This window comes from Thamnophis sirtalis, unplaced genomic scaffold (assembly GCF_051295495.1).
Source record: "Thamnophis sirtalis isolate CommonGarterSnake01/CBP01778 unplaced genomic scaffold, rThaSir2_p1.2 scaffold_6, whole genome shotgun sequence".
Classification (NCBI taxonomy): Eukaryota; Metazoa; Chordata; class Lepidosauria; order Squamata; family Natricidae; genus Thamnophis; species Thamnophis sirtalis.
Genome location: NW_028261386.1, coordinates 85,987,270 through 86,013,698, shown reverse-complemented (window position 1 = coordinate 86,013,698; position 26,429 = coordinate 85,987,270). Strand labels below are relative to the sequence as shown.

Below are 26,429 nucleotides of genomic sequence, written 5' to 3'. Positions count from 1 at the left end.
GAGAGACGGAGGGAGGGAGAGAGAGGCAAAGAGCCACACAGAGAGTGAGAGACAAACAGATACAGAGAGAGGGGGGGATTTAAGAAACTTCGGAATGAATCCAGGAAGAGGGAAGAGATGGAGGACTGGCTTTTTGCTCCGATTTCTGAGCCCCCAGCTGTTAGTGACAGAGGAAGAGGAGGACGAAGGAAAGGGTTGCATTTTGTCAGCTCATTCTGTGGCATTTTTAAAAAGTCCTTTTTTTTTTAAGCACAAAGGGAAAAATCTGCAAAAAGTCAAAGGGAGCCCCTGGGATTGTTCCTCGCAAAGCATCATGGTCGCAGAGAATGCAAATGAAGGTGCTTATCTCCCCGCCCAGCTTCGTGTCCTTCTATTCAAATCGGAGTCACGTTGAGTCCCATTCAGAGGGCGGAGGGACGCTGTGATTATGTTCTCACAACCATGCAAAGGTGGGTTTTGTGCTACAAGGATTTCTTTCTTTCTTTCCCTGTCTGCGGTTCCAATTGCAGTTGCTTCTGATTAAAGCACCATTTCTCATTCCTTGCAAAACTGGGGAAATGGCAGGGCTGCCTCCCCCCCTTTTCCTTGCAGCACCCTCGGTTGCAAAATGTTCCCCTGATTTGGTTTATAGGTTCGCAGCAATGCGATCCAACAAATAGGAAAGTTTTAATACGATCTACTGACTTTATTTGGTCTCTGCTGCACCCCACCCCCGCCCCCTTAGCCCTTGGGTTTTGTCCCCTCCCAAGGAGAGAGTGGGAAGGAGAGGAAGGAAGGAGGGAGGGGGGAAGGAAAAGAAGAAGGGAGGGGGGAGAAGAAGGAAGGAGAAAAGATGGAAGGAAGGAGAAAGAATAGAAGGAAGAAGGAGGAAGGAGAAGGAGGAAGATGGAAGAAGAAAGGAAGGAAGAAAAAGAAGAAGGGAGGGAAAAAAGAGGGAAGGAGGTAGGAAGGGAGGGAAAGAGCAGAAAGACAAAGAGAATGAAGTTGATAGGCAAGAGGAAGGAGGAAGGAAGGAAGAAAAAGGGAGAGAGAGGAAAGAAGAAAAGATGGAACTAGAAAGGAAAGAAGGGAGGGAGGAAAGGGGAAGAGGGAAAGAGCAGAAAGACAGAGAAGGTGAAGGTAGATAGGCAGAAGGAAGGAAGAAGGAAGAAATAGGAAGGAGGGAAGGTGAAAGGATGGAAGGAGGAAGGAACAAGCGAAGGGGAAGAGAGAGATGGAAAGAGCAGAAAGACAGAGAAGGTAGATAGGCAAAAGAAAGGAAGCTGAAAGAATGGAAGGAGGAAGGAAGAGAAAAGGAGGAAGGGAGTGAGTGAGGAAAGAGAGGATGGAAGGAGAAAGGAAGGAAGAGAGGGAAAGAGCAGAAGACGGATAAGGTGAAGGTAGATAAGCAAGAGGAATGAAGGAAGGAAGAAGTGAGATGTCTCGAGGAGGGGGAAAACGTTTAGTGACCAAAGTTAAAATGGCATTGAAAAAAGTGACTGATGACCATTGTTCACACTTAGCGACCATTGCAACCATTTTTCACACTTAGTGACCGTTGCAGCATCCTCATGGTCACGTGATCAAAATTTTGTTTGGCAACAGATTCGTATTTATAATGGTTTCAGTGTCCTGGGGTCCATAATTGCCTTTTGTGAGCTTTTGACAAAATATAAAAATTTTAATCAAGCCCCCCCCCCCCCCCCCGGTCAATGGTGTCCCTCTTTACCAATCTGAAAATCTGGTCACCTTAGATAAAGCTTTCCCTCACACATATGTGCTAGTCGTTCCTGAGTCTAGGGGGCGGTGTTCATCTCCGTTTCAAAGCCAAAGAGCTAGTGGTGTCTGAAGATGTCTCTGTGGTCATGTGGCCGGCATGACTAAATGCCGAAGATGCACGGAATGCTGTTACCTTCCCACCAAAGATGTTTCTTATTTTTCTACTTGCATTTTTACGTGCTTTTGAACTGCTAGGTTGGCACAAGCTGGGACAAGTAATGGGAGCTCACTCCATTATGTGGTGCTCAGGATTCGAATTGCCGACCTTTCTGATTGACAAGCTCAGCGTCTTAGCTACTGAACCCTTTAATCATTAGTGACCTCCAAATTTTTTAAATTTTTTTTTATTGAAGGTTATAAAAAAAGGCAAGATTTACAAAATACAAAAAAAAGAAAAAAAGAAATAGAACTCATTACATATTTACAGCGCCAACGGCAAAAATTCATACATATGTATACATAGTTCATCTCACCTTGCCTAGTATAAAACTAGGTTACTAATTCTATGCAGGTATTCATAACGGATTTTTCCTATCAGATCATCAAAGTTTTTTCAACACTGTAGTCTATTGATATTACTTGTAGGTGAGTTCTCACCTCTAATACATTTCTTATCTCATTTGTTACTTAGTCTTTGTATATTGTATATTTAAATTGTTACTTAAGTTATTTTAAGTTAATAAAATATCTCATTTATATATCTTAATTCTCATTGTCTTTCTTATCAAACCATTTGTATAATTTCTCCCAGACTTTGTAGAAGTCTGTGTCTTCTTTTTCGTTAATCAGCATTGTCAATCTATTCATTTCCGCTATTTCTAAAATTTTATTCATAACCATTGTACTAGTGGGGGCATTTTCTTTCTTCCAGCACTGCGCATATGCGATTCTTGCCGCCGTCAAGATATGGATGAGTAAATATTGATTAGTTTTAATTATTTTTGGATCTATTATCCCTAATAGAAACATTTCCGGATTGAGATTTAATTTAGTTGACATAATTTCATTTAGCCACCTTAGTATTCGCTTCCAATATGTCTTAGCCACCGGACACGTCCACCACATGTGGTAGTATGTGCCCAGTGTTATTTTGCATTTCCAGCATTTGGCCGATGATTTTGTGGAAATTTTTGCCAGTCTTGTCGGAGAGAGATGCCAGCGGTAAAACATTTTATATACATTTTCTTTGTAGGCCGTCGACATCGTTAATTTCAGGTTCCACTCCCATACCCTTTCCCAATCATCTAACTTAATTGTGTGGCCAATATTCTGGGCCCAGGTTACCATAGGAATAAGGAATAGGAATAAGTTTATTTATAGGCCGCCCTTTTCCCTGAGGGGACTCAGGGCGGCTAACAACTTATAGGGAGGGGATACAAACAGTAACATATAACATAACACATAATTAAAAAATAAACAACATTCATTCAGCATTCGGGTGGGGGCGAATCAAATCTTTACCCCCAGGCCTGGCGGGATAGCCAGCTCTTGAGGACTGCGCGGAAGGTCTGAAGGGTGGTGAGGGTACGAATCTCCACGGGGAGATCGTTCCAGAGGGTCGGAGCTGCTACTGAAAAGGCTCTCCTCCGCATAGTGGCCAGCTGGCACTGGCTGGCAGATGGCACTCGGAGGAGGCCTAATCTATGAGATCTAATCGGTCTCGAGGAGGTAATTGGCAGGAGGCGGTCTCTCAAGTACCCAGATCCACTACCATGAAGGGCTTTATAGGTGGTAAGAAGCACCTTGAAGCGCACACGGAGATCAACAGGTAGCCAGCGCAGCTCGCGGAGGATAGGTGTTATGTGGGTGAACCGGGGTGCACCCATGATCACTCGCGCGGCCGCATTCTGGACTAGCTGAAGTCGCCGGATGCTCTTCAAGGGCAGCCCATGTAGAGCATGTTGCAGTATTCCAGCCTAGAGGTCACGAGGGCGCGAGTGACTGTTGTGAGGGCCTCCCGATTCAGGTAGGGTCGCAACTGGCGCACCAGGCGAACCTGGGCAAATGCCCCCCTGGTCACAGCCGACAGGTGGTAATCAAAGGTCAGCTGTGGGTCCAGGAGGACTCCCAAGTTGCGAACCCTGTCTGAGGGGTGTAAAATTTGGCCCCCCAGCCTGAGCGATGGAACGCTAACCAAATTATTGGGAGGGAAACACAACAGCCACTCGGTCTTTTCCGGGTTGAGTACAAGCTTGTTAGCCCTCATCCAGTCCCTGACGGCCTCAAGACCCTGGTTCATCACGTCCACCGCTTCATTGAGTTGGCACGGGGCGGACAGATACAGCTGCGTATCGTCCGCATATTGATGGTATCTTATCCCGTGCCTCCGAATGATCTCGCCCAGCGGTTTCATGTAGATGTTAAATAGTACGGGGGACAGGACCGACCCCTGCGGCACCCCATATGTTAGGGGCCTCGTGGTCGATCTCTGTCCCCCAACCAACACCGACTGCGACCTGTCCGAGAGGTAGGAGGAGAACCACTGCAAAACAGTGCCTCCCACCCCCACCTCCCGCAGTCGTCGCAGAAGGATACCATGGTCGATGGTATCGAAAGCCGCCGAGAGGTCAAGAAGAACCAAGATGGAGGCGTGGCCTCCATCCTTGGCTCTCCAGAGATCATCGGTCAATGCGACCAAAGCGGTTTCTGTGCTGTAACCAGGTCTGAAGCCGGACTGGAAGGGGTCCAGGTAATCGGCTTCCTCCAAGGACCGCTGAAGCTGGTAGGCCACCACCTTCTCAACAACCTACCATAACTTCTTTCGCTCTTTCTGTTTCCATTTTTCGAATTAGCAAACAGTTATATATTTTCGAGATTAATTTCTCATCTGGTCCTATTAAAATTTTATCCAATTCCTGGTCCCTGTCCTGAAAGCCAAATTGTGCTAGATCTGATTTATACTTATTTTGTATTTGAAAGTATGGCCACCAATCAATATTTATTCCCATTTCAGACAAGTTTTCCCTGGAGTTTAATCTATTTTGGTTGTCTAACAATTGTTTATAAATAACATTTTTGTCGAAGTTTATCAGATTTGGGTATATCAGGGCTTCCGTCGGGGATATCCATTTGGGTAGTTGGATATAGAATTTCCTTCTAATTTCAAGCCAATCATTTATCAGTACCCCTCTTAGATGATGTCTTTTAAAGTAGTTGTGGACTTTGTTTCCCTCACACCATAAATAATTGTGCCACCCCCATTGCAAGTCGTAACCTTCTATAGTTAGGATTCTTTTATTGGTTAATATTACCCACTCCTTTATCCACATTGTTGTTGCTGCTTGGTGGTATGTCTTCCATTCTGGTAGACCCATTCCACCTTGTGTTCTTTTATCTTGGAGATATTTATATTTAATTCTAGGCTTTTTGCCGTTCCACACAAAGTTTCGTGCCGTTTTATCCAAGTCATTATAAAAATTTTCTCCTAATTTAACCAGTGCTGTTTGAAATAAATAAAGTATTTTTGACCTCCAAATTATTAACAAAGGGATAGATCCCTTCTTTTGTGTAAGGACCACCTCCATCCCAAAGCCAGTTTCATGTTTGAATTGGAATTCCTGACCCTAGTGCCCCTTTTGTGATACTGTGTCTTTCATACCAATATCTAGTAACTGATCAAGATGTGTCTCAGGAGACATAAATGAACTCCAGCTGTGAAGAAATGATTTTTCAAGCATCCCAAATTTTGCTTTATCAATATTTTTTTAAACTAGTTCAAGCCCACCCATATGTTGAGCTAAACTGATTTCCTTCTTGCCTACGTCATGGTTACAAGGGAAAATGCCTACTTTCTCTTGGAGTTAGATAAGCTATTTTGTGCATTGAATTTAATATGTGGCCTTCAAAGCCATTACTTGGAATGAAATATGAATTTACTTGCACCAAACAATGAATACGTGTTTGGAAATATTTCATTGAATGGAAACAGCTAAACTTAGGACAATTCTTTTAGGCAAGTTATCCTCTGAAGGAGGATATGTCACGTATCTTATAATGCTTGCAGGCTAGGGAGCCAACAGGCATCCTAATATTGTTGAATGATTACTTCAAGCAGCTCCAGTTATCCTTGCCAATTGTAAGAAACATTTGAGGTTTTAATTCAACAGCATCTTCAAAGCAACATGCTTTCTTGTTTACTGAAAATTATTTAAAGTTTTCTGATTTTTATTTCAAATAATTTTTAAAGAGTGCAGTAACTCTTTGCCCACAGTGCTCATTTTTATTCAGTTAATTGCAATACATTTACTCTAAATTAAAACCTTCCTCTTTGCTAAAGCAAGGAACTAGTCCCGTTAGTGATGGGTTGCTTATTTACTTGCAGAGCCAAATAATGATTTTGGTATCAGTCCCAAAGCTCTAAACAACCAGGGGCTGGGATGTTTTCCTGTCCCATCCTGCCTGTGTTTTATAGACATCTAAAGTTCTTGTTGCCACTTTTATTACTGAAAGTACGTTGGGCAACAGTCAATATTTTTCCCAGTGGTATCATCTTGTTTATGGAATGTCACAAGAACATAATTAATTAGCAATTCAAGTGGATTATAACAATGTTGGCATTTCTAGTCCAGTATTCCCCTCCGACATCATTCATTTATATCTTACGGTAATTGCCAGTAAAAGGAACATTGTTGGATTAGGACTAACCAAAATAAGATGGAGTCTACAGAGCATATTAATCTGTGGTTTGCTTATCTAAATTTTATTAAATAGAAGAATAGTGCACTAAGCTACAAACTAAGTTTGCCAATTATATAGCATGCCAACTAGACCACATTATGACTAAGTATGATATACAAGTCCAATTGAAGCTAAAATCATCACTAAGCCATGAAACCAAGTGATTTAGAATCACTAATTATTTCTCAGTTTAACCAACTTCCCAAAGTTGTTATGAGAATACAAAATAGAGGCAGGAATGTAGCAAATTTATTTAATAAAAGTATATGGCCACATCTCATTTACTCTGGATGACTATCAATTAAAACACAGGATAAAATAATCAACATTTAAAAAACAAATTGCTGCAAATGGAGCAGAGGTCACACACACACACACACACACACACAAACACACAGGGTATTGGAGACTAAAACATATGAAGAGTGGTTACAGGAACTGGGCATGGCTAGTCTAGTGAAGAGAAGGACCAAGGGAGACAAAGTAGCAGTGTTCCAATATTTGAGGGGCTGCCAGAGAGGAAGGGGTCAAACTATTTTCCAAGGCAGCTGAAAGCCAGACAAGGAATAATGGATGGAAACTGACCAAAGAGAGATTCAACCTAGAAATAAGGAGGGACCTTCTGACAGTGTGAACAATCAACCAATGGAACAGCTTGCCCTCGGAAGTTGTGGGAGCTTCATCACTTGAGACTTTCAAGAAGAGATTGAATTGCCATTTGTCAGAAATGGTATAGGGTCTTCTGCTTCAGTAGGGGGTTGGACTATGTAAGGTCCCTTCCAACTCCATTATCTATTATGTGGCACACAAAACTTCCATCAATGCACCTTGCACTAGCTGAGCTTTAAAATGCTTCTTAAGGGACCGCCCCAAGTAAGGTGTGTGTCAGCCTCTGCTTTGCTGCTGCTTCGGCTGCCATTGAAACGGGGAAGGGGAGCATGGTATTTGGGAAGGGAATCATTATGTGCTGGAGGAAGATTCTAGACGCTGATCTGACCATCTTACTGTGCATGTGGAGGAAGGGAGTTTCCCGCCAAGGTTAACTGTCCAGCATTCCATCCTGGTGATGTTTTTTGAAGATATCTCCCACCTGACTGTTGGGTGAATTATAATTGGACTATGGACTGGGGTGCCAAGGGGAGGGGATTGAATTATACATGATATTCTTTGCTTTTGCGCCTAATTAACCAGATTCAGCTTAGCTTTGCAACTGTTCATTTGTAATTAGTAAAAGTACACTTAATTTCAAACAAATGGAGTTGAGTGGTTTCTTTCCTGGTTATTAAATGAAGTCGCACCTGACAGTGTGTGTATCAATCCAATCAGAAGGTGATTAAGGCATGCTGTCTTGCCTTTTAAATTGCTGTGTTATCCTAAGAAAAGCTGTAACTGTTCTAAGATGTTGCAGACAGATGCCACATTCAGATTCCCACATACTCAATAACATTTTGGAGACTGCATCCTAAGCGCTCCACAGCCCTAATATCTAGATCTAAGATATTTTATCCAACTAAAATTCCTTAAATTACAACCTATCTTTCTTAATTTAACATATCTCACAGATAGGGGGAAATCTGTTCTATTCCATTAGCTGCTGTCATTGTTTTTTCTCCTTTTTTCTTCCAGTTGCAAGATTTGCAGGCTTGCTGGGGAGCCTTTAATATTGTCATGATAAAAGCAGTGGTTATTTAGCTGATCAGGTTTGAGATCTAACAGCTGGTTAAGGCCAAGAAAAGGGATGTGTAATAAAAAAAAACCATTGTGTCTGGAACCTGTAAGATAAACTTACTTCTAGTTGATGTGCATAATTTTATTACAGTATTAAACACATGGCAAAATTATTTAAATTATTATTATTTAAAACATGGCAAAATTTCATGTCATTCTGGAAATGGGATTAGGGTTAAAATCACAAATGAACCATGGTGGCCTAGTGGTTAGAGTGCAGTATTGCAGGCTAACTCTGCCAACTGCCAACAGTTCAATCCTGACCAGCTCAAGGTTGACTCAGCCTTCCATCCTTCCAAAGTGGGTAAAATGAGGACCCAGATTGTTGGGGGGCAACATGCTGACTCTATAAACGGTTTAAAGAGGACTATAAAGCACTGTAAAATGGTATAAAAGTCCAGGTGCTATTGCTATTCAGATTTTCTTTAACTCCATATTAGGCCAAACTCCACAAGTGTTTGCAATCACTAGCTGCCAACTATTCATTTACAATGAAGTTGTGCTTATGCAATTGTGTTATATAAAATATTTATATGATGATATCTTTGCTTTTCACATACATTTTTCATTTGGTATTTTATATACAGCATATTGATTTGTAGGCCGTCTTTCAACATACATTTTATTAAATACTAAAAAAGAGAGTTATGGTTTAAAAAAAAAACCAGTAGAAACCGTTGGTTAACGCTGTTTTTGAGAAATAAAAAGGTCAGGAAAATATCTGCTTTAATGTTGTATACTAAGGAAACCGCTCAAGATAGGAAGTGTCACAATTTACCATCAGAGAGAGAAAGCTTTCCAGTTGCCACACATTTTGTAAAATGACAAGTGTGATTTTCAGAGACTTTGTATATCAAAAATATAAAAGCACTGATGAAACAGGAGGCTTTAATATTTCTTTCTGCCGCATAAACTCAAAAGGGACATCTGGGAAATAATTTACCAGCTGCATAACAGGTATATGCCCTGTTTTCTTAGACAGGCAATCCTGGAGTGAGCAACAGTGGTTTCCTTCTAGGACCCCTGTATTTCTAAACTGTTACAATGTATGAATATATAATGTTCTAAGCATTTCAGCTTTACAAATCTGTTGCTTTTCACAAAATAATGAGTAGCGCTTCTATGAAGATCATTAGCATTTTTTTGTTGTAGTGCTTAATAACATACATACAAAGAACAATATTTTTAATCTAGGTAAAAATGCAATGAAATGTACCAAAAATATTGAGTACAGAGGAATTTCATAAAAGAAAAAGATGCTTTGGGGGGGGGGGCGTTATATTCTTGCCAATTTTTGCTTTCTGAGTGTTATTATACATTTAAAATTCTAAATGCATGTTCCCATTAGTTAGATTCCATTGAGTTGGCTTTTATTCCTGGTAACAGCATAAACGCATAGCATTTTGATCTGTTTTTAATAATAATTTGCATCGTTTTCAGGAACATTCTAGCAATTTCTTTCCTTATGCCCATCTACTTTATTCTTTTTTGGTCCCACATCTGTATTTATCACATGTCCGCAATATCTTCTATCACATGCCCTCAATCTCTGCTTGCTGATTATCACCTCAAGGAAACCAACAATTGGGTTTTTTTTGGTTCAGGCAGTGTGATTGGTTCTTCTGCAGTCTTTGGGACCCTGCATAATCCTCTCCAAATCAAGAATTCAAAAATGACCATCTTCTTTATTTTTTTTCTTATTAATCGTAAATTCAGTAAGCATATAAATTACCATTATCTTTGTTTTCTTAGTATTTATCATTCAACTTTATTTTTTTACTGTTTTTTACTTTCTTTTTGTCTAAGAAATGGTGCAGTCTACATATCTCAAATCATTAGAAGCTTGACCACTAATTTGCATCCTGACTATGACTTCTTCCAATCTCACATTTCTTGTAATAGATTTGCTATGTATGCTGAGCAGAACTGGGGACTATATGTATGTTTGTCTCACTTCCTTTTGCATTTTGAATCCATCAGTTTCTCCAATTTTAATCCTTGTAATAACAATAAGATATTTTGGTACTATTATTAGGCATACTGAGTTCCATATTCTAGGATACTCTACATGTACTATTGCTATGGACAGATTAATAGTATTTAAAAAGTTGTACTTTTCTGCTAGTAGTTATATTCTACTTTTCTGGCCTGCCAGAAGTCATCCATAAGAGTCACATCAGTTTAAGCTGTGGTCAAAGAGTTTAACATTAGCAGAAAATTAAAGGTGAAGAAACTGCCATTCTTCCCAGTCTGTGGTGATTAAGGTACATTCAGGTAAATCTGTAGAAAGCAAGATGAACTGATCATCTATTAGTGGATTGATGCTGTGCATGTCCATGACCATGGATGACCTCAGTGACAGAGCAGATATCTGATTTTTGTCGTCCTTGGTCAACTAGTAGCTTTCAATGGCCTCACTTGGGCCTGAATCCAGACTGGAAAAGGATCCACATAATCCATCGCCTGAAAAAAAGCTTCCAATCAGCTATCTGTGGAGGCAATAAGAGCAAAGAAATAAGCACATTTCACCTCACATCCCCACAAGATAATCCCTAATAAAGGTTCATCCCTGTGGCACCTTTCCTGAGAGTGGCCCACTCCCTGTCTGCCATTATATCTCCTTATTTTAATCTGATTTTGATTTCTTTTGGCTGAATGACAGATGGAGAGAACTTTAACTAATCAATGGAACAAAGCCCTAAGAGTTCTTACTTATTTTTCTCTAATTAAATAGCATGTTGTTATGGTATACTGTCTGGTCAAGATAGCCCAATTTTAAAAATTCTTATTAGAATTAAGTTGAGTCTATTTTGAGAAACCTTAGGAGTTATCAGAGGACATATGCTAGATCAGTGGTCCCCAACCTTTTTATCGCCGCGGACCAGTCAGCCTTTGATAATTTTACCGTGGCCCGCTGAGCGCGCGCAGGGGTGGGGGGGTGTTGTTCGCGACGACACATTGATTGTTTATATATCAGATTGTTTTGATTAAACAACTTTTATTTTATTGTATTAAACATGCCATACTAGGGCCTAGTATCAATGTTTGATACTGATCTGGCTGGGTAACTTTAGCCCATTCACTCTATCTAAGCCCCCCCACCTCACAAGGTTGTCGTGGGGGAAATAGGGGGTGGGAGTATTAGGTATCTTCACTACCATATATAAAAGGAGATACTATCTTAAATAACAAAGTGGGCCCCCACCTCCAAAATATACTAAAAGAAAAAAGATTCCATGTGCTCAACTAATTTTTTTTAAAATCATCACTATATTATGGACTACAGACATATATATATATATATATATATATACATACATACATACATACATACACACACACACACACACATACATACACACACATACATACATACATACATACATGCATACATGCATATATACATACCGTACGTATGTACGTACGTATATATATAATGTCCAAATAACAGGAAAAGCGCTTCAAGGACCAAAGTATATTCCTTTTTTGCAGCCTTAAGAGAACTCTCGTTTTTTCGCCCGTTGGCGAAATTTTGGAAGAGAGGCAAGAGACTTCAGGCACCGAGCCCCCACCCCTGGCTGCGGCAACTGGAGCGGGCGGGAGGCAGGGAAGGGGTGGGCAAGACCGCCGCTTTTCCACCGTGCGCTGCAATAGCGGCAGCGGCGGCCTGAATCTGGCGACTGCCCCTCACCACCTCAGGTGGCGCTCATACCCTCCCCTTTCCTGCGCTACCGTTAGACTCCTCTCAGCCCCCCACCCACGCCCGCGGAGGGCGCACGCACGCCAAAATCGCGCACCCCCCCATCTCCCCTCAAAAGACCCCCCCCGCCCTCGGCTGCCCGACCTTCTCTCTCTCTCTCTCTCTCTCTACCTCTCCCGCCGTTCCTTCTCACAAGCCAAGGCCGGGCGGGGAAGCGCCGTCTCCGTCCCGGGCGCGCCGCCCCTCCCTGGGCAACTCGGAGACGACTGAGCCGCTTTTTCTCCGGCTGCGCGGCCCGGTGCCAGGTACTCCACGGCCCGGCACCGGTCCGCGGACCGGGGGTTGAGGACCACTGTACTAGATAGTAACATAGAGGGATGTGTTTCAATAGAAATTATTATTTTATAAATGCAGAGCTGGCTTAATCTATCTTCCCTAACTAGAAAAGAGAAGAGCTGCTACCAGTGAATGGAGAACTACGTTGATCTGCTTGGAACAAACGACAAATAGCAAAGATCCAACTAAATTGTAAAAAAAATGCTATGACATTAAAAATCTTCCTTAGAAATCTTACAAGGAACAAGAAGTTATTGCTGCAATATTGTTAATGTTGCACTGTCGATCTATATGTGTATGTATGAAAGCACATGTGTATATGTATGTGGGAAGTTTCCTCTGAATCAAGCTTGGTGACCGTATGGACAACTCACTGTAATTTCCTGGGAAAACACATATTTATCTTCTATATTGTTTTTATTGTATTTAAGAAATGATTTTCAACTTTGCCATCTGGCCCAACTCACTGGTTCTCCATGGTGGAGTTTATCCAAATATTAATCAGATCTAGCTCTGCTTATTTTATTTATTTTATTTTTTATCCACCAGCACAAGCTCAGTTCTCCCAGCACTTGCCAGGAAATAAAAGTTCATTTAAATTGAGGGTAACCAAATCTACATTTCTACATTTGCAAGTTGCTCTTAACCTTAAAGTGGCATGCTGGGATTTCATTATTTAGATTTTATCTATGATATTAAATATTTAATATAACTGGTCTCCAATTATATATTAATAATTTTTCTCCTCTGTCAAAACCTAGAACTCAATTCTCACAGATCCCTCAAAATTTTAATGTTGTTCTCAGGAACCTTAGAAGTTATGATAAATTGTAATCCTTATGGAGCTGAGAAGAAGGATTAATTCTCTCTCTCTCTTCTACAGCTTTTAAAAATACATATAAATTGTTTTACAGATGGTTCACATTAATGCCCATCTGCAGCTTGTTAACAGCAACCGTAACACTTTTATACAAAAGGATTCCTAGTAGAATACTGTTTTCATAGTGCCATGGCTTTAAAAGTTGAAAAGCAGAATATTTAAATATTAGATAAAATTTGAATTTAAACTAGAAAGTTCAATACTAGTATATGAAAAATATGGGTGTGCATGTGTATATATTTGCTTCTGCATATACACATACAAATTCATGAAGATGAAATATTGCTTTATGTCAGGGGTCCCCAACCTCTGATTATTGTGGCCTAAGAGAGAGAGAGAGAGCGAGAGCGAGAGCGAGAGAGAGAGCGAGAGAGAGAGAGAGAGCGAGAGAGAGAGAGAGAGAGAGAGAGAGAGAAAAGCCCCATCCGCAGGATGCAAGCAGCACACAAAACCATACCCCATGCTGTCCATGGAAAAACCTCTCTCCACGAAACTGGTCCCTGGTTGGGGGCCATTGGTTTAATTTGTGAATAATTAATTGTGAACAATTAATAACTTGTGAACAATTAATAATCTTTCTACTTTGCTGTGCTTCTTTGTCAGATAATGGAAATATAAATCACTTAGTATTTCAATGAGTTTGCTTTTTTAATAAGTTCTGACAAATGTTTAAAATACTTACAGATGTTTAATTCTTATGAGTGCTAAAAGGGATTCTTTGAACATAGGCTGTTCCATAATGTTTTACATCTCAACAGGTGGCAGCATCTAGCCAACTTTACCCACACTTGGAAAGTTAGTAATGTCAGGCTGGTTAGGATGGGAAACCAACAAGAAATATTAGGTTAGGTTGGTAAGCTATATTTGCCTTGTATCTGAGAAACATTATCTGGATGTGTCCCTATGATTATGAGGAGTTGAACTCAAGGGCATCTTTACCTTTGCTTAGAAACTGATATCACGTGCTGATGTAATCATTAGGAGTTGAACTCAGTTCAAAGGTGTCTTTATCTTTACTGTGGTGGTTTTAGGCATTTATTTAGGCAACATTTCCTTTTGAATGTTTTCAGTGAAGGCTTAAAAAAAATAAAACCTACCCTATCAGAAACAAGTTGTTGGAAAGAGGCCATTTTCTGTACTCTGTTGCTACTAGGAGACAAATTGAAATTACTACTTTTCATGTCGCATACATTTAAATACAGGTAGTCCTCAACTTACAATCACAATTGAGCACAATTTTGTTGTTGTTAAGTGAGCTATTTAAGTGAGTTTCCCCCCATTTCATGCTGCAGTCACTTTTTTCAGTGCCCTTGTAACTTTGAATGATCACTAAATGAACTGTTGTAAGTCATGGACTGCATGTAATAATGAAAGTGGTGCTCTTTGAGCTTGGCTCTTTGCTTGCAGTTATATCATTAGTTATCACCACCCTGATGATATTATCTAGATTGATAACTATGAAATGTCTGCAAGCAAACAGCCAAGGTCCGAGAGCACCAGGAGTCCAGAGTTCAACCCTGAGGTACATATATACTCTTCTATTGATAAACTATTTGCACATTTTTAGCACAGTATACATAGCCAGGACAGCAATGCCTTTTTACCACCAAGTAGTTTTGGCAGCCCAAGATGGCTAGTTCATTTTGTTTATGCATATGCGCACCATTCGTAATATACCAGAGGGGGCAAACTATCTTGGCACTAGCTGGCCAGTAGCATTGTGGGGGGGGGGGGGGGCAGGTCATCTGAGTTTTCTTCCTCGCCATTCATCTGTGCAAGTCCGGTGCCAGCTCCCACTTCTGTACGGAACACTGCTAGCTTTTCCCACTGGAATGGAACATATTTATCTACTTGCCTTTTACATGCTTTCCAACAGCTAGGTGGGCAGAAACCAAGCGCAAATGATTCATTCATTCATTCATTCATTCATTCATTCATTCATTCATTCATTCATTTATTTATTTATTATCAAAATTTATATGCCGCCCAATCCCGAAGGACTCTGGGCGGCTTACAAAAAAGAGAGAAAAAAAAGAGGGGAAAAAAAGACAGTTTAAAATCACAAACCCACATACATTCATTCTAATCGGGGGTGGACCTCAACAATGAGGTCAACAGCCCCAGGCCGGAACAGCCAGGTTTTTACAGCTTTCCTGAAGGCCATGAGAGTGGGTATGGTCCAGATCTCTGGGGGTAGCTGATTCCAAAGAGTCGGAGCAGCCACAGAGAAGGCTCTCCTCTGGGGGCCCGCCAGCCGACACTGGCTGGCTGACGGCATCTGAAGGAGGCCCAATCTGTGGGATCTTACTGGCCGCTGGGAGGTATGTGGCAGTAGGCTTATTCTGATGATGGGAGTTTATTCTGCCCTCTGGTGTCGTGGGCTCGAATTGTCGGAGTGCCAAGTATCTCTAGTCAACAGTTCCAGTGTCTTTCAGCCACTGAGCCCCCTTGACCTCCCTAAATTATTTGCACTAGATGTAGCTTAGAAAATCCAATGTGTAATAACTGATTCCTAAAGAAGTTACCAATCTCGAGAGACTAGTTTATGAAATAAATTTTAGATGTTGCTTTTCTCAGATCTCTTCAGCGCTAAAATAAATTCTAAATGAGCAAAATTTTGTTTTAGCACAGTGAATGGAGTCTTTTAAGGTGGTGGTCTGTTTTGCAATTAAGAGCTATTTGAGTTTTGCATCAGAGTATATTCATTATTTAATCAAAGGTTCTGATGATTAATGGTTGTTTGTAATCTCAATATTTGAAAGTGGAATGTATCAACCACTTTGTCTTTTTGGTCAATATTAAAATTGTATATTATATCTCATTCTATTGTCCTTACTCTTCAGCCTAGCATTTCTCTTTAGGAACCTATTAAGGATTTGGAGCAGGGGCACCAATGTCTTCAGCTTATCAACCATTAAGTTTCATATCCCTTCTCAATCCCTAAACATTTATTATATGAAAAATAATTTACTAACTACTTTATATACAAATAATACTACAAATAACACATGCAGCAAATAATAAAAATAATAATTGACTACTTGGATAGTCTAATCATTGACCCTCTGAGTTAGAATACCCACTTCTTTGGGAAACCTGATGTAGAGGTTTAACTCTCCCAGAAAATGTTGTCAAACACCACAAATGTTTTTAAAAAAATTGACTCACGAGGACATTTGTGTGGGGGCTGTAACATAGCTATAAGTACACAAAAACAAATGCTACAAAATAGGGAGGGGGAGCTTTCCTCCTGTAAATAGGGAGTAACGAGAGAGAGAAAAAAGACGGACCCAAGAATGACCTTCTAATCTACCTATCAACAACTCCCCCCCCAAAAAAAAATCCCAGCCCTTTGAACCTGGGAAAGGAAGTGGGAACAAGCATTTTTTAAAGAACAAGGGACTAGGTTCAAACGAATTGCCATGACGGAGAACTTTCATGCTTTCTTATTCTTAACCTAGAATTTCAGGTCTTCCGATGGTGCACCCATCACCGTGTAACTGAGTCCACCCACCTTGCTGCTAGTCGTCCTCTTCTCTTCCCTTCTATTTATCCCAGCATTAGCTTGAAGTTGCCTCTTTTGTACTGGAGTTGCGAGGAGTTAAGATTGCAGCGAATTGCTGCTGTGCGGGGGGCGCTTCCCGCCAGTCGGCGCGGCGTGGCTGCCCCAGATTAGGGACTCCCCCACGACCTTTACTCCCACCCTCGTAATCTGCATGAAGGAATGACAGGCATTTGGCTGAACAGGAACAGTTTGAGTTGGGCTGCGGTGGCGGCAGCAGCAGGAGGAGGAGGATTTAAAACTAGCTCGGCAAGGGGAGGCAGAAGTTGCACGGAGGAGGCTGGTAAGATTAAGAGCCAGCGCTGGGAGAAGCTGAAATGAGTTCTCCGAAGTTTCTGCGGGAGAGGAAACCTGATCAGAGGACCAAGAGAGCCGCCTGATTGCTGGATCCCGGCCCTCCTCCAGAACGCGAGATGGGCCAGACTTCAGTCTCCACTCTTTCGGCAGAGGCTAGTGGTAAGTGGAGCTGGAAATCTGGAGGAGAAGGCGATCTTTTTGGCAGATTCTCCCTTCCCCCAAGCGGGAGCTAGAGCGATCGAGCGCTTTTGTGGCTAGAAGGGAATCCGGCGTTTATGGAAACAACATGGTCGAGGTGCCAACCTCTAATAGGCAGACCACCCTCATTATACACTGGGTTCTTCGCAAAAGAAGAGTAGGCTGCCCCCTAGGATCTCGGCAAGAGTTTCTCTTAAAGGAACAGCCCTTTCTTTCCACGAAGTTCTCGAAAATAGTGGCTTTTGATTGTTTTTGTCGTCCTCCCCTCCCCCGAAGTTTATGTGTGACTTAATTCTTAGAGAAAGGCCCTCTTTCTGCTTGTATTTTTTCGAATCGGAATTGCGAGGTGCAAAAAAAACCAAAACATTTTTATTGCCGAGAGTTGTAGCACGTAAATTCTTACAGTCCACGCCCAACTTCTCCTTTTACTCATTCTTATTTTGTTACTACGAGTGTGGTTTCCTATCATGTATTTGTATTGTTTGTGTACGTTTGGTCAGTTCAAATCTTCTTGTACACATTCGTCTTTCACTTTTGATCCACGTAAATATTTAGGTATGCTTTAATTGTTCAACTGTTGTTTTCTTCCTAATGTATTTTATAAAAACAAATGGATTATTGATGTGATAGATAACATACCTTAGTGGCAATACATAAAATATTTTAATTTAACACTTTTTGGATCTTCTAAAATGAAAATTATAAAAGCTAAAGAACTATGTAGAATCTTTATGTAAGATATATGTTAAGAGTTCCTTAAATGTTACCATTTTTGGAACATTTTACCCAATAGTATGATTCCAATTACTGATTAATATTATATATTTTGAAATCTCAGCTTAAAGACATATGTTCCATCAGACAATGTACTTTTCTGTTCAGAGTGTAAATGAATCCATGAAAGGGTTACAAAATATAATTCACATTATACAGAACATTGTTTAAGAAAAAGCATCCAGTTGTTTTGCTGTGGGCTATTTATTAATTCATTTTTCCATTTTTGTAGAATACAGATGCAGTGACACTCCTAGTAATGATGAGTCAGAGCAGTTGAATGCTTCACAATTAGGGGCTGCTTTTTCCTTCAAAAGACACATAAAAGGTGAACATTCATAGGTCTTAGTTATATTCATAGAATAAAGGTTTAGCAGCTTAGGGTTTTAGGGCTTTACAGTTGTTTCACAAATTATTCCTCTGTTGAGTGTATTTCAGATATTTAACAGATACAGTAAAATAGGAAGTATAACTCATTCCTTCCTGTTCCTCTTCAACATCACTGGCTTAGCAAGGTGTTAAGATCAACTAGTGTAAAACTCAATTGTTCTCCTTAGAGCAGTAAATTTCTTGAGCTGCATAGCAAATCTTTGACAAAAGTACCCACCCGGAAAGCTTTAGGGAACAAGTAGCTGCCATTTATAAGAATTGCCCAATGGCAGTTGAAAACTTCAAAAGGAACATCTGTCTATTATGTACTTAGGTGCTAAGAAAGCATAAAACAAACATGTTTTCTGTTAGCGGTGATATTGTGGTATGGTATTTTTTATAACACATGGAATTTGTTGAATTTCCATTTGCATGATGGCCAGTTTCAACTCAAAATCAACCTTCTGCTGCCTTCCTCGAATTGTGTAAACCAGTAATCTAGCTTTATCCATGTTAGTAAAGATTTGTATGATATGCAAGTAATACAGAATAACAAAGTTGGAGGTCTTCTAGTTCAACTCTTCTGCTCAAGAAGAAGACTCTACCATTGGACAAATGGCAGTCGAATCTTTTCTTTAAAAATCTCCAGTGATTTCTGAAGGCAAGCTGTTCCACTGGACTAATTGTTCTCATTCTCAGAAAATGTCTCCTTAGTTCTAGGTTGGATCTCTCCTTGATAGGTTTCCATCCATTATTTCTTGTCTTACCCCCAGATGCTTTGGAGAATAGATTAACCCACCCTTTTGTATGACAGTCCCTCTTTTAAGAATTTTAAGAATTTAAACATGTTAAAAATGCTTTCAAGAAATAGTGTTACGTGTTGAATGTTAAGACACACAAAGTTCAAGGTAGATCTTCTTGAATTTAATCTTTTTCTTTTAACGTAAATTTTTGGGTATGTGAACTGCTGGAGAATTCAGCCTTTAGTTTAGATTTGCTTTCTCCAGCTTGGATGAACAGTTGCAGCAGTGAATGTTGTGTAATGGCTAATGTGTTGTAGGATCCTGGTTCAATTCCATCCTCAGTTACAGAAGCTTATAGAATGGTGTTCAACTAGGCACTGTCTCTCAGCTCATCTTACTTCACAAAGCTGTTAATGTGGGGAATATGGAAGAAAGAGTAACTATTTAACTATCTTGATCTTCTGAACAAAAAGGCAGAAAATATGCTAACAAACACATTTACAACAAACCAGGATCTGTTAGTTGTTCATGTATAATGCTTGATGGGAAGATGTTTCAAAACCTACTTTTAATGTGATACTCCATTTAATCAAACATTATTAATACTTCTGAGAATTGCTAGAGTCAAAATAGCTGAAGAAAACCATCATTTGTTACTTAGATAGAGATCTGTGCTTAGTATGCATTATTAAACCTATAAAGAAAGCATTCAGATATTTTAAAACAGCCAAGCAATTTCTGCTGTGTGAAGACATCCATAATTTGCTTAGTGTCTGTTCTTTTTCTATAGATGTCAGTAATTGCAGCACAATCCTTTTATAAAAAATCTCTGTGTTTGGATGGAGAGTCACAAGAATAATCAGTCATACAGGTTTAGAAATGATGTACTAACAAAATTTTATTAAAGGTTAGATATTCAGTAGCGCACTTCAAAAATTATGATTGATTAGGAGCTACTTTAAAAAAAACATTTTTAAAAAGTAAATTTAAGTTTCACCAAGGCAACAATATACAGTAAAATATTGGATTCCTACAATTTACTGTTTTAGTTGTTTATTTCTCTGCATGGTTGCTTTTCCATTGATCACTGGATAGTTTGCGTGCTTTCAGGATGCTTTCCTCTGTGTTTGTACTTTCTTTGCAAATATCAGAGTAGAGTTGTGTAGAGTATTCTTCTGTTCTGAAGCCAAGCAGATGGCTATATTCAAAAATAAGGTGTTATTTTGGCATTGACTGCGTGGCTCTAAAATTGTCTTTTCAGAGAAACAGCCTTATTTGTATTTGTGCCTTGAAAAGGCTGTTTAAGAGAGTTTTCAAATTAGCTAATTAATGTGTGTGTGTGTTTTAAATAACTGGGATTAGATAATTAAAATGTGAATGCTTTATAATCATAATTTTCCATGGATTGATTATGAGGTTTGTAAAATTAAAGTTTAGAAGTTGGAAGTGGTACCCTGTACTAAGATAAAAAGACACATGATAATAAGGTTCCACCACAAAACCGCGTTCGACTAAAGCGCGCTCGATGAAACCGCGTAGCTGACGTCATCACAGCGCGACGAAAAAAGCACGCTGCGAACGCTAAAGCTAAAATTAACCCCTAAACCTAAACCTAACCCCCCTAAACCTAATCCTAAACCTAACCCTAAACCTAACCCTTAACCTAACGCTAAACCTAACGCTAACCCTTAACCTAACCTTAAACCTAACCCTAATGCTTAACCTAACCCTAAACCTAACCCTTACCTTAACGTGAATCGGCTTGCTTTCAAAGCGCTATTTAAAGCGCCTTTTTTTCTCCGCGGTCTCTGTTGTCGCCCTGCTGATGACGTCAGCGACGCGGTTTAATCGGGCGCGCTTTAGTGGAGCGCGGTTTTGTCGTGCCACGGATAATAATGTCACATTACATCTGACATATTTTGTATTCTTTTTTTTTTTTTTGCATAAATTTTTTTTATTTTCCATTTTCATAGCATATAATCACATGTATACTATTACATAGTCAATATCATGTTGTATTATTAAGTAATTACATCAATTCATCTTGCCATCAACTACCAAAGGAAAAAAAACCAGTTGTTGGCTCTTCTGCTCTCCATACACCATATTTATACCTTATCCGACACTTTCTTTCCCCTCTCTCCTCCCCCTTTCTACATCCTTTCTTCCCTCCATCATTTTCTACTCTACTTCCCCTTCCTTTCTCCTTCTCTTCTCTCCCCTTACCACTCCTCCTTATACACCTCATCTTCCCCCCTCACCCTCTCTCCTGTCCCTCTCTTCCTATCTTTCTTCTCTCCTCTGCTTCCCACTCTTCCTCTAATTCACTTGGTGTATTTCAGCTTCTGAGCAAACTCCCTTTTGTGTTGATGGTATTTATAATTCCATTTCAATATACATAAAAAAAGAAAAAATAGCAGTATACATGTACAATCATAATACCTTAAAATCCAACACCCCTCCTCCAACTTAGTAAATTCCCCACCCTCCCCCCAACCCCTCCAACCTTCCCCCCCCCCGACTTCCCAGAATCAATACAAGGTATAAATCTTTAACAAAAACAGTTTAAAATATACTTAAAGAGCAAGTAGAAAATTGATAACGTCTTTGAATTGAGCTTAGCTCCTCCTTGCTAGGCTAACTATAAACAAATTGTATCATTTCTGATCTTAATCATAAGCTATCTGAAATTTCCTAGACATATTTATTTTGAATATAGTCAATCCATTTTTTCCAGTCTCGTTTATATCTCTCGTTTGAATAGTCCTTAAGATATGCAGATATTTTAGCCATCTCTGCTAAGTTTGTGACTTTCAATGTCCATTCTTGGATAGTAGGCAAATCTTCCTTCTTCCAGTATTGTGCAACCAACAATCTAGCTGCAGTTATCAAGTGCAAAATCAAGTTAATCTCTACTGCTGTACAGTCAGTAATTATACCTAACAAAAATAGCTTGGGGGATAAACTTTATCCTTTTTTTGAGAACATTTTGCATAATTCACCATATTTTTATCCAGAATGCCTTAACCTTTTTGCAAGTCCACCATATATGAAAATATGTAGCGTCCATACAATCACATCTCCAGCATTTAGGTTGTAAATTCAAATACATAGAAGCCATTTTTTTGGGATCTAGATGCCATCTGTAAAACATCTTATAAAAATTTTCTCTCAAGTTTTGGGCCTGTGTACATTTTACATTTCTCACCCATATCTTCTCCCATGTATCCAACATTATTGGTTCTTCAACATTTTGAGCCCATTTAATCATACAGTCTTTAACTAGCTCTGTTTCAGAGTCAGTTTCTATTATTACATTATATAATCTGACATATTTTGTATTCTTGAAGTGATACAACAGAACACTAATGGACAGTTGAGTCTTCCATCCATTGTCTCTAAAGTCTAACAATTTTGACTTCTATTCCTATTAGCTGCTGGTGAATGATTGGAGAAGAACCAGAGCTTTCATTGTAAAATTCCATATCTATTAAGTAAGTGCCTTTCCTATATATTTCAAGGATTCTTTGGGTTATTGAGAGCAAATCAGAGCTTCCCCCTTAAAGCTAGCATTTGATAGTATATCTGGATATTCCAGTGTTATTTATCAGTAAAAAAAATTTTTTTAAGTATTTTACTTACATCCAAAGCATCTCTTTGGTCACCAGAAAAAAAATCTAGCCAAATAATTGCTGGATTTTCTGTTATTGGCCATTTTGTAACTGCTATTTTATTTGTCAGAGTGTTTTCTTGGGTTGGGAAGATGCTCTAACTATCTTTTTTCCTCTTTCCTGTGGCCAAAGAGTTTTACTCCATAGAATCCTGCTGTTTGTTGTATTTGGCAGTCAACAAAGGCATTGTCTTAAGTCAAACATTAATGTGCGTTTGAACTAGTTTGCTCTTCAGTCTCCTGGGTTTAGGGACTTCCTGTTTATGAATGTAGGAAGAGCATTTTTCCTATGTGGCTACAGAGGAGATTGAATATTACGCTGACCGAGTTGATCTTATGCTGTCACCAGTTATTACTTATACAGTTGTTTTCATGCAGAGAAGAACTTCTTGCATGAAATGAAGAAAAAAAGGGCCTCCTTTCTCTTTCTCTACGTAGTTAAAACTCAATTTTCATTTTGGAATGGAAACTTTCTGATAGAGAACTATGAGGTGGATATCCTCCTGCTGATTTCCTTGGGCCTCTCAGAGTTCCTCCATGAGGATTCTGCATCACTTTGAAAACAGCTGCATACCTCTGTATTTTCACAGTGTCAGCAGAGTTGGAGAATTCTTATTTCCTGGTCATCTGCAATGTGATAGTAATTTTGTGGTTGATTGCGGTTTTTTGAGGTGCAGTGATTCCACTTCTCCATAGAAGGAACTTCAGTCTTTCTGTGGTGACGACTTGGCTTTGCTTAAGGTCTTGTAAGAGAGATGCTGGCTTGATGGTTTTGTAGCTCCTCGGTTGCCCAGACAGGAAACAGGTATGAAATGGGCAAGAGTTTGGTCAGTTTCCCCCATGAAAATCAAACAGAATCAGTGAAGAAAAACAATGGGCAAAGGTTTGCTTGGCTTCTATTTTCTGCTTCCTCTGTTGACCATCGGAAGGAAGTGCTGGTCATCAATAGCAGTAGACTTATATACCGCTTCATAGGGCTTTCAGCCCTCTCTAAGCGGTTTACAGAGAGTCAGCATATTGCCCCCAACAATCTGGGTCCTCATTTTACCCACCTCGGAAGGATGGAAGGCTGAGTCAACCCTGAGCCGGTGAGATTTGAACCGCTGAACTGCTGATCTAGCAGTAGCCTGCAGTGCTGCATTTAACCACTGCGCCACCTTGGCTCTCAACAGGTAGTCCTTTATATATGACCACAGTTGAGCCCAAAATTTCCTTTGCTGAGTGAGGCAGTTGTTACCTGAGTTGCACCTCATCTTTTTTGCCATAGTTGTTAAGCTAATCACTGTAGTTGCTAAATGAAGCATGTAGTTGTTAAGCAAATCTGGTTTCCCCCATTGACTTCACTTGTCAGAAGCTGTCTGGGAAAGTTAGAGATGATGATCACATGATCCCAGAACAGTCCCAACTGTCCTAAATACACCTCAATTGTCAAATGGCCAGATTTTGATCATGTGACTATGAAGGTGCTACAGTGGTTGTAACTGTGAAAACCAGTTTGGTCACAAAATGAATAGTTGTAAGTTGAGAACTACTTCTAATGGAGGAAAAGGAACAAGGATATTTGCACAGTAAGAGTAAAACTACAACAGCAGATTTGTGAAGTAAGACGAGTAGTTTATATTGAAGTGCAGGTAGTCCTCAACGTATGACCACAATTGAGCCCAAAATTTCTGTTGCTAAGGGAGACATTTGTTAAGTGATTTTTTCCATTTTATGACCTTTCTTGCCACAGTTGTTAAGTGAATCCCTGCAGTTGTTAAATAGTGACACGGTTGTTAAAGGAATCTGATCTCTCCATTGACTTTGCTTGTCAGAAGTTTGCAAAATATGGTCACATGATTGCAGGACACTGCAAACATCATAAATATGAGTCAGTTGAGTCAGTTGCTAAGCATCTGAATGTTGATCATATGACCATAGGGATGTAGCCATGTCACTTTTTTCAGTGCCTTTGTAACTTTAAACAGTCACTAAATGAACTGTTGTAAGTTGAGGACTACCGACAGTAATAACTGAAAAACAATAAGGTGAAACTTAGCCAAAACAGATAGAGTTTCTGTGATGGATAATTTAACTGTTATGTTCACCCTCTTCAGAGGTGGTTTTCATCTTTCCAACCACTATAGGGCACTTAATGATTGGTGACACAAATTGTCCATCTGACTCAAACCACTTGTAATTGGCCTCTTGAGACAGAAATAGTCTTCAGATAATCAGGCTGTGAAACCTTCCTGTTTGGCGCATGGTACACAACGCTCCTTTTGCAAAAATCCAGCCATTCTAGTCAGTACAGAATATAAATACTTGAGGGAGCTAACTCAGTGGGATTTTTTGTGCCAGAGCTTTGCTATATTTATTGGGTTTAAATTTATTTTCAGGGTCTCCTCAGTGGTTTTTTTTTTTTTTTAAAAAGCCTTCAAAATACCTGCCACTCTGTATATGTGTATCTGTTCAGACCCTGAGAATTTGGGGGAAGATCAAATTTTCCAACTGAGTGAGCCAAGTTAAATATACTTCAACCCTGTTACAATTCAAAACAGGCACTTGCTGACTTAGACGGAATAAATTATAGTTAAAATATCATGGGTCCAATTTTAAAAACTTTCAACAATCATATGTGACAATAACAATAACCAACATAAGCAAAATATAATAATACATTAAAAATAAGAAATATAAAGGGCATTTCTAAATATGTTATTTTATAATTAAAATTAAGATTTCTGAAAATTCAAAGTGCTTTGATATAAATCAAATATATGGTTATTATTTAGTGTTAATATGATACATACATACATACATACATACATACATACATACATACATACATACATACATACAACATTCACTATGTACCTGACCTTAAAAGTTCATCTGTATCTTTCAAATAAATGCACAGAATTTCCTAAATGCAGCCAGGAGGCTGTATAGTTATCACTATTTTCAAATATTCAAGCTGACTGTTGACATAACATTGTCAGATTAAGTGGGTAGATATTAGTTGAGTAAATGTACATTCAAAATAGGAACAGAACATTTTAGATAAGGTAAATGATTGTGTGAGGTAATGAAATTGACTCCTCACATTACTGCTGTGTGAGATTGTGAAAATACTCAAAGTAATTCATATTTATATTAAACAAGACCCATTTAGTACCTCCTCTAGTACAGTAATGATACTACTACAGTGACTTGCGTAATATGGATCAGGATTTAGCTGTGAAGGACAATCAAAAAACCCTGATAGATGATTGCTAATATTTTCTAGTCCAGTGTTCTGTTTCAGAGTGGGCAGTAGCACAGAATAATAGAAGCATGTCAAGAGAGCAGATGGGTTTTTTTTGTATTCTCAGTAGCATTTACAAGCATGCAAACTTTAATAGACATACATTTATTGAATCTCTTTTGGAAATGTTCTTAGTTGGATCCACCTTGGTAGTAATTTCTCTGCATATCTAGGCAACAAGCAATGCCATCTTTTTGCTCTTCTTTTTTTAGATAATGTAGGCATCTGTTGCGCTGAAGTGAAGATATCTGTTTTATGAAAGAGTGAAGATTTCTGTGAAATCAGTACTTTTCCAAATGTTTTTTTGTATTTTTAAAAAAGTATTTTAAAATTAGAAAGAAAGGAAGAACTGTCCAACTAAATCCACAGAACGTATCACCCTATACTTTTATATTCATTGTACTCTTACTACATGCAAAGCATATCTGTCGAGAATAATTATTAATATAAT

General features: G+C 39.3%; 1 protein-coding gene across 8 annotated transcripts in view; it reads left to right on the top strand.

Moving 5' to 3' along the window:
• PHACTR2 (phosphatase and actin regulator 2) overlaps positions 1 to 26,429 on the top strand; it is a 189,907-nt gene that overhangs the window by 54,579 nt on the left and 108,899 nt on the right. Inside the window, exon 1 of one of the 8 annotated variants that reach the window (XM_087718340.1) lies at positions 16,834 to 17,097. The exons of 2 other annotated variants lie outside the window; for them this stretch is intronic. In XM_087718340.1, coding sequence (XP_087574466.1) covers positions 17,055 to 17,097 — 43 coding nt within the window. In that variant the 5' untranslated portion in view covers positions 16,834 to 17,054. Of the gene's footprint in view, positions 1 to 16,833; positions 17,098 to 22,454; positions 22,517 to 26,429 lie in introns of those variants that run through there. 5 more of the 8 variants (XM_087718337.1, XM_087718343.1, XM_087718342.1 and 2 more) reach the window with 5 other exon arrangements.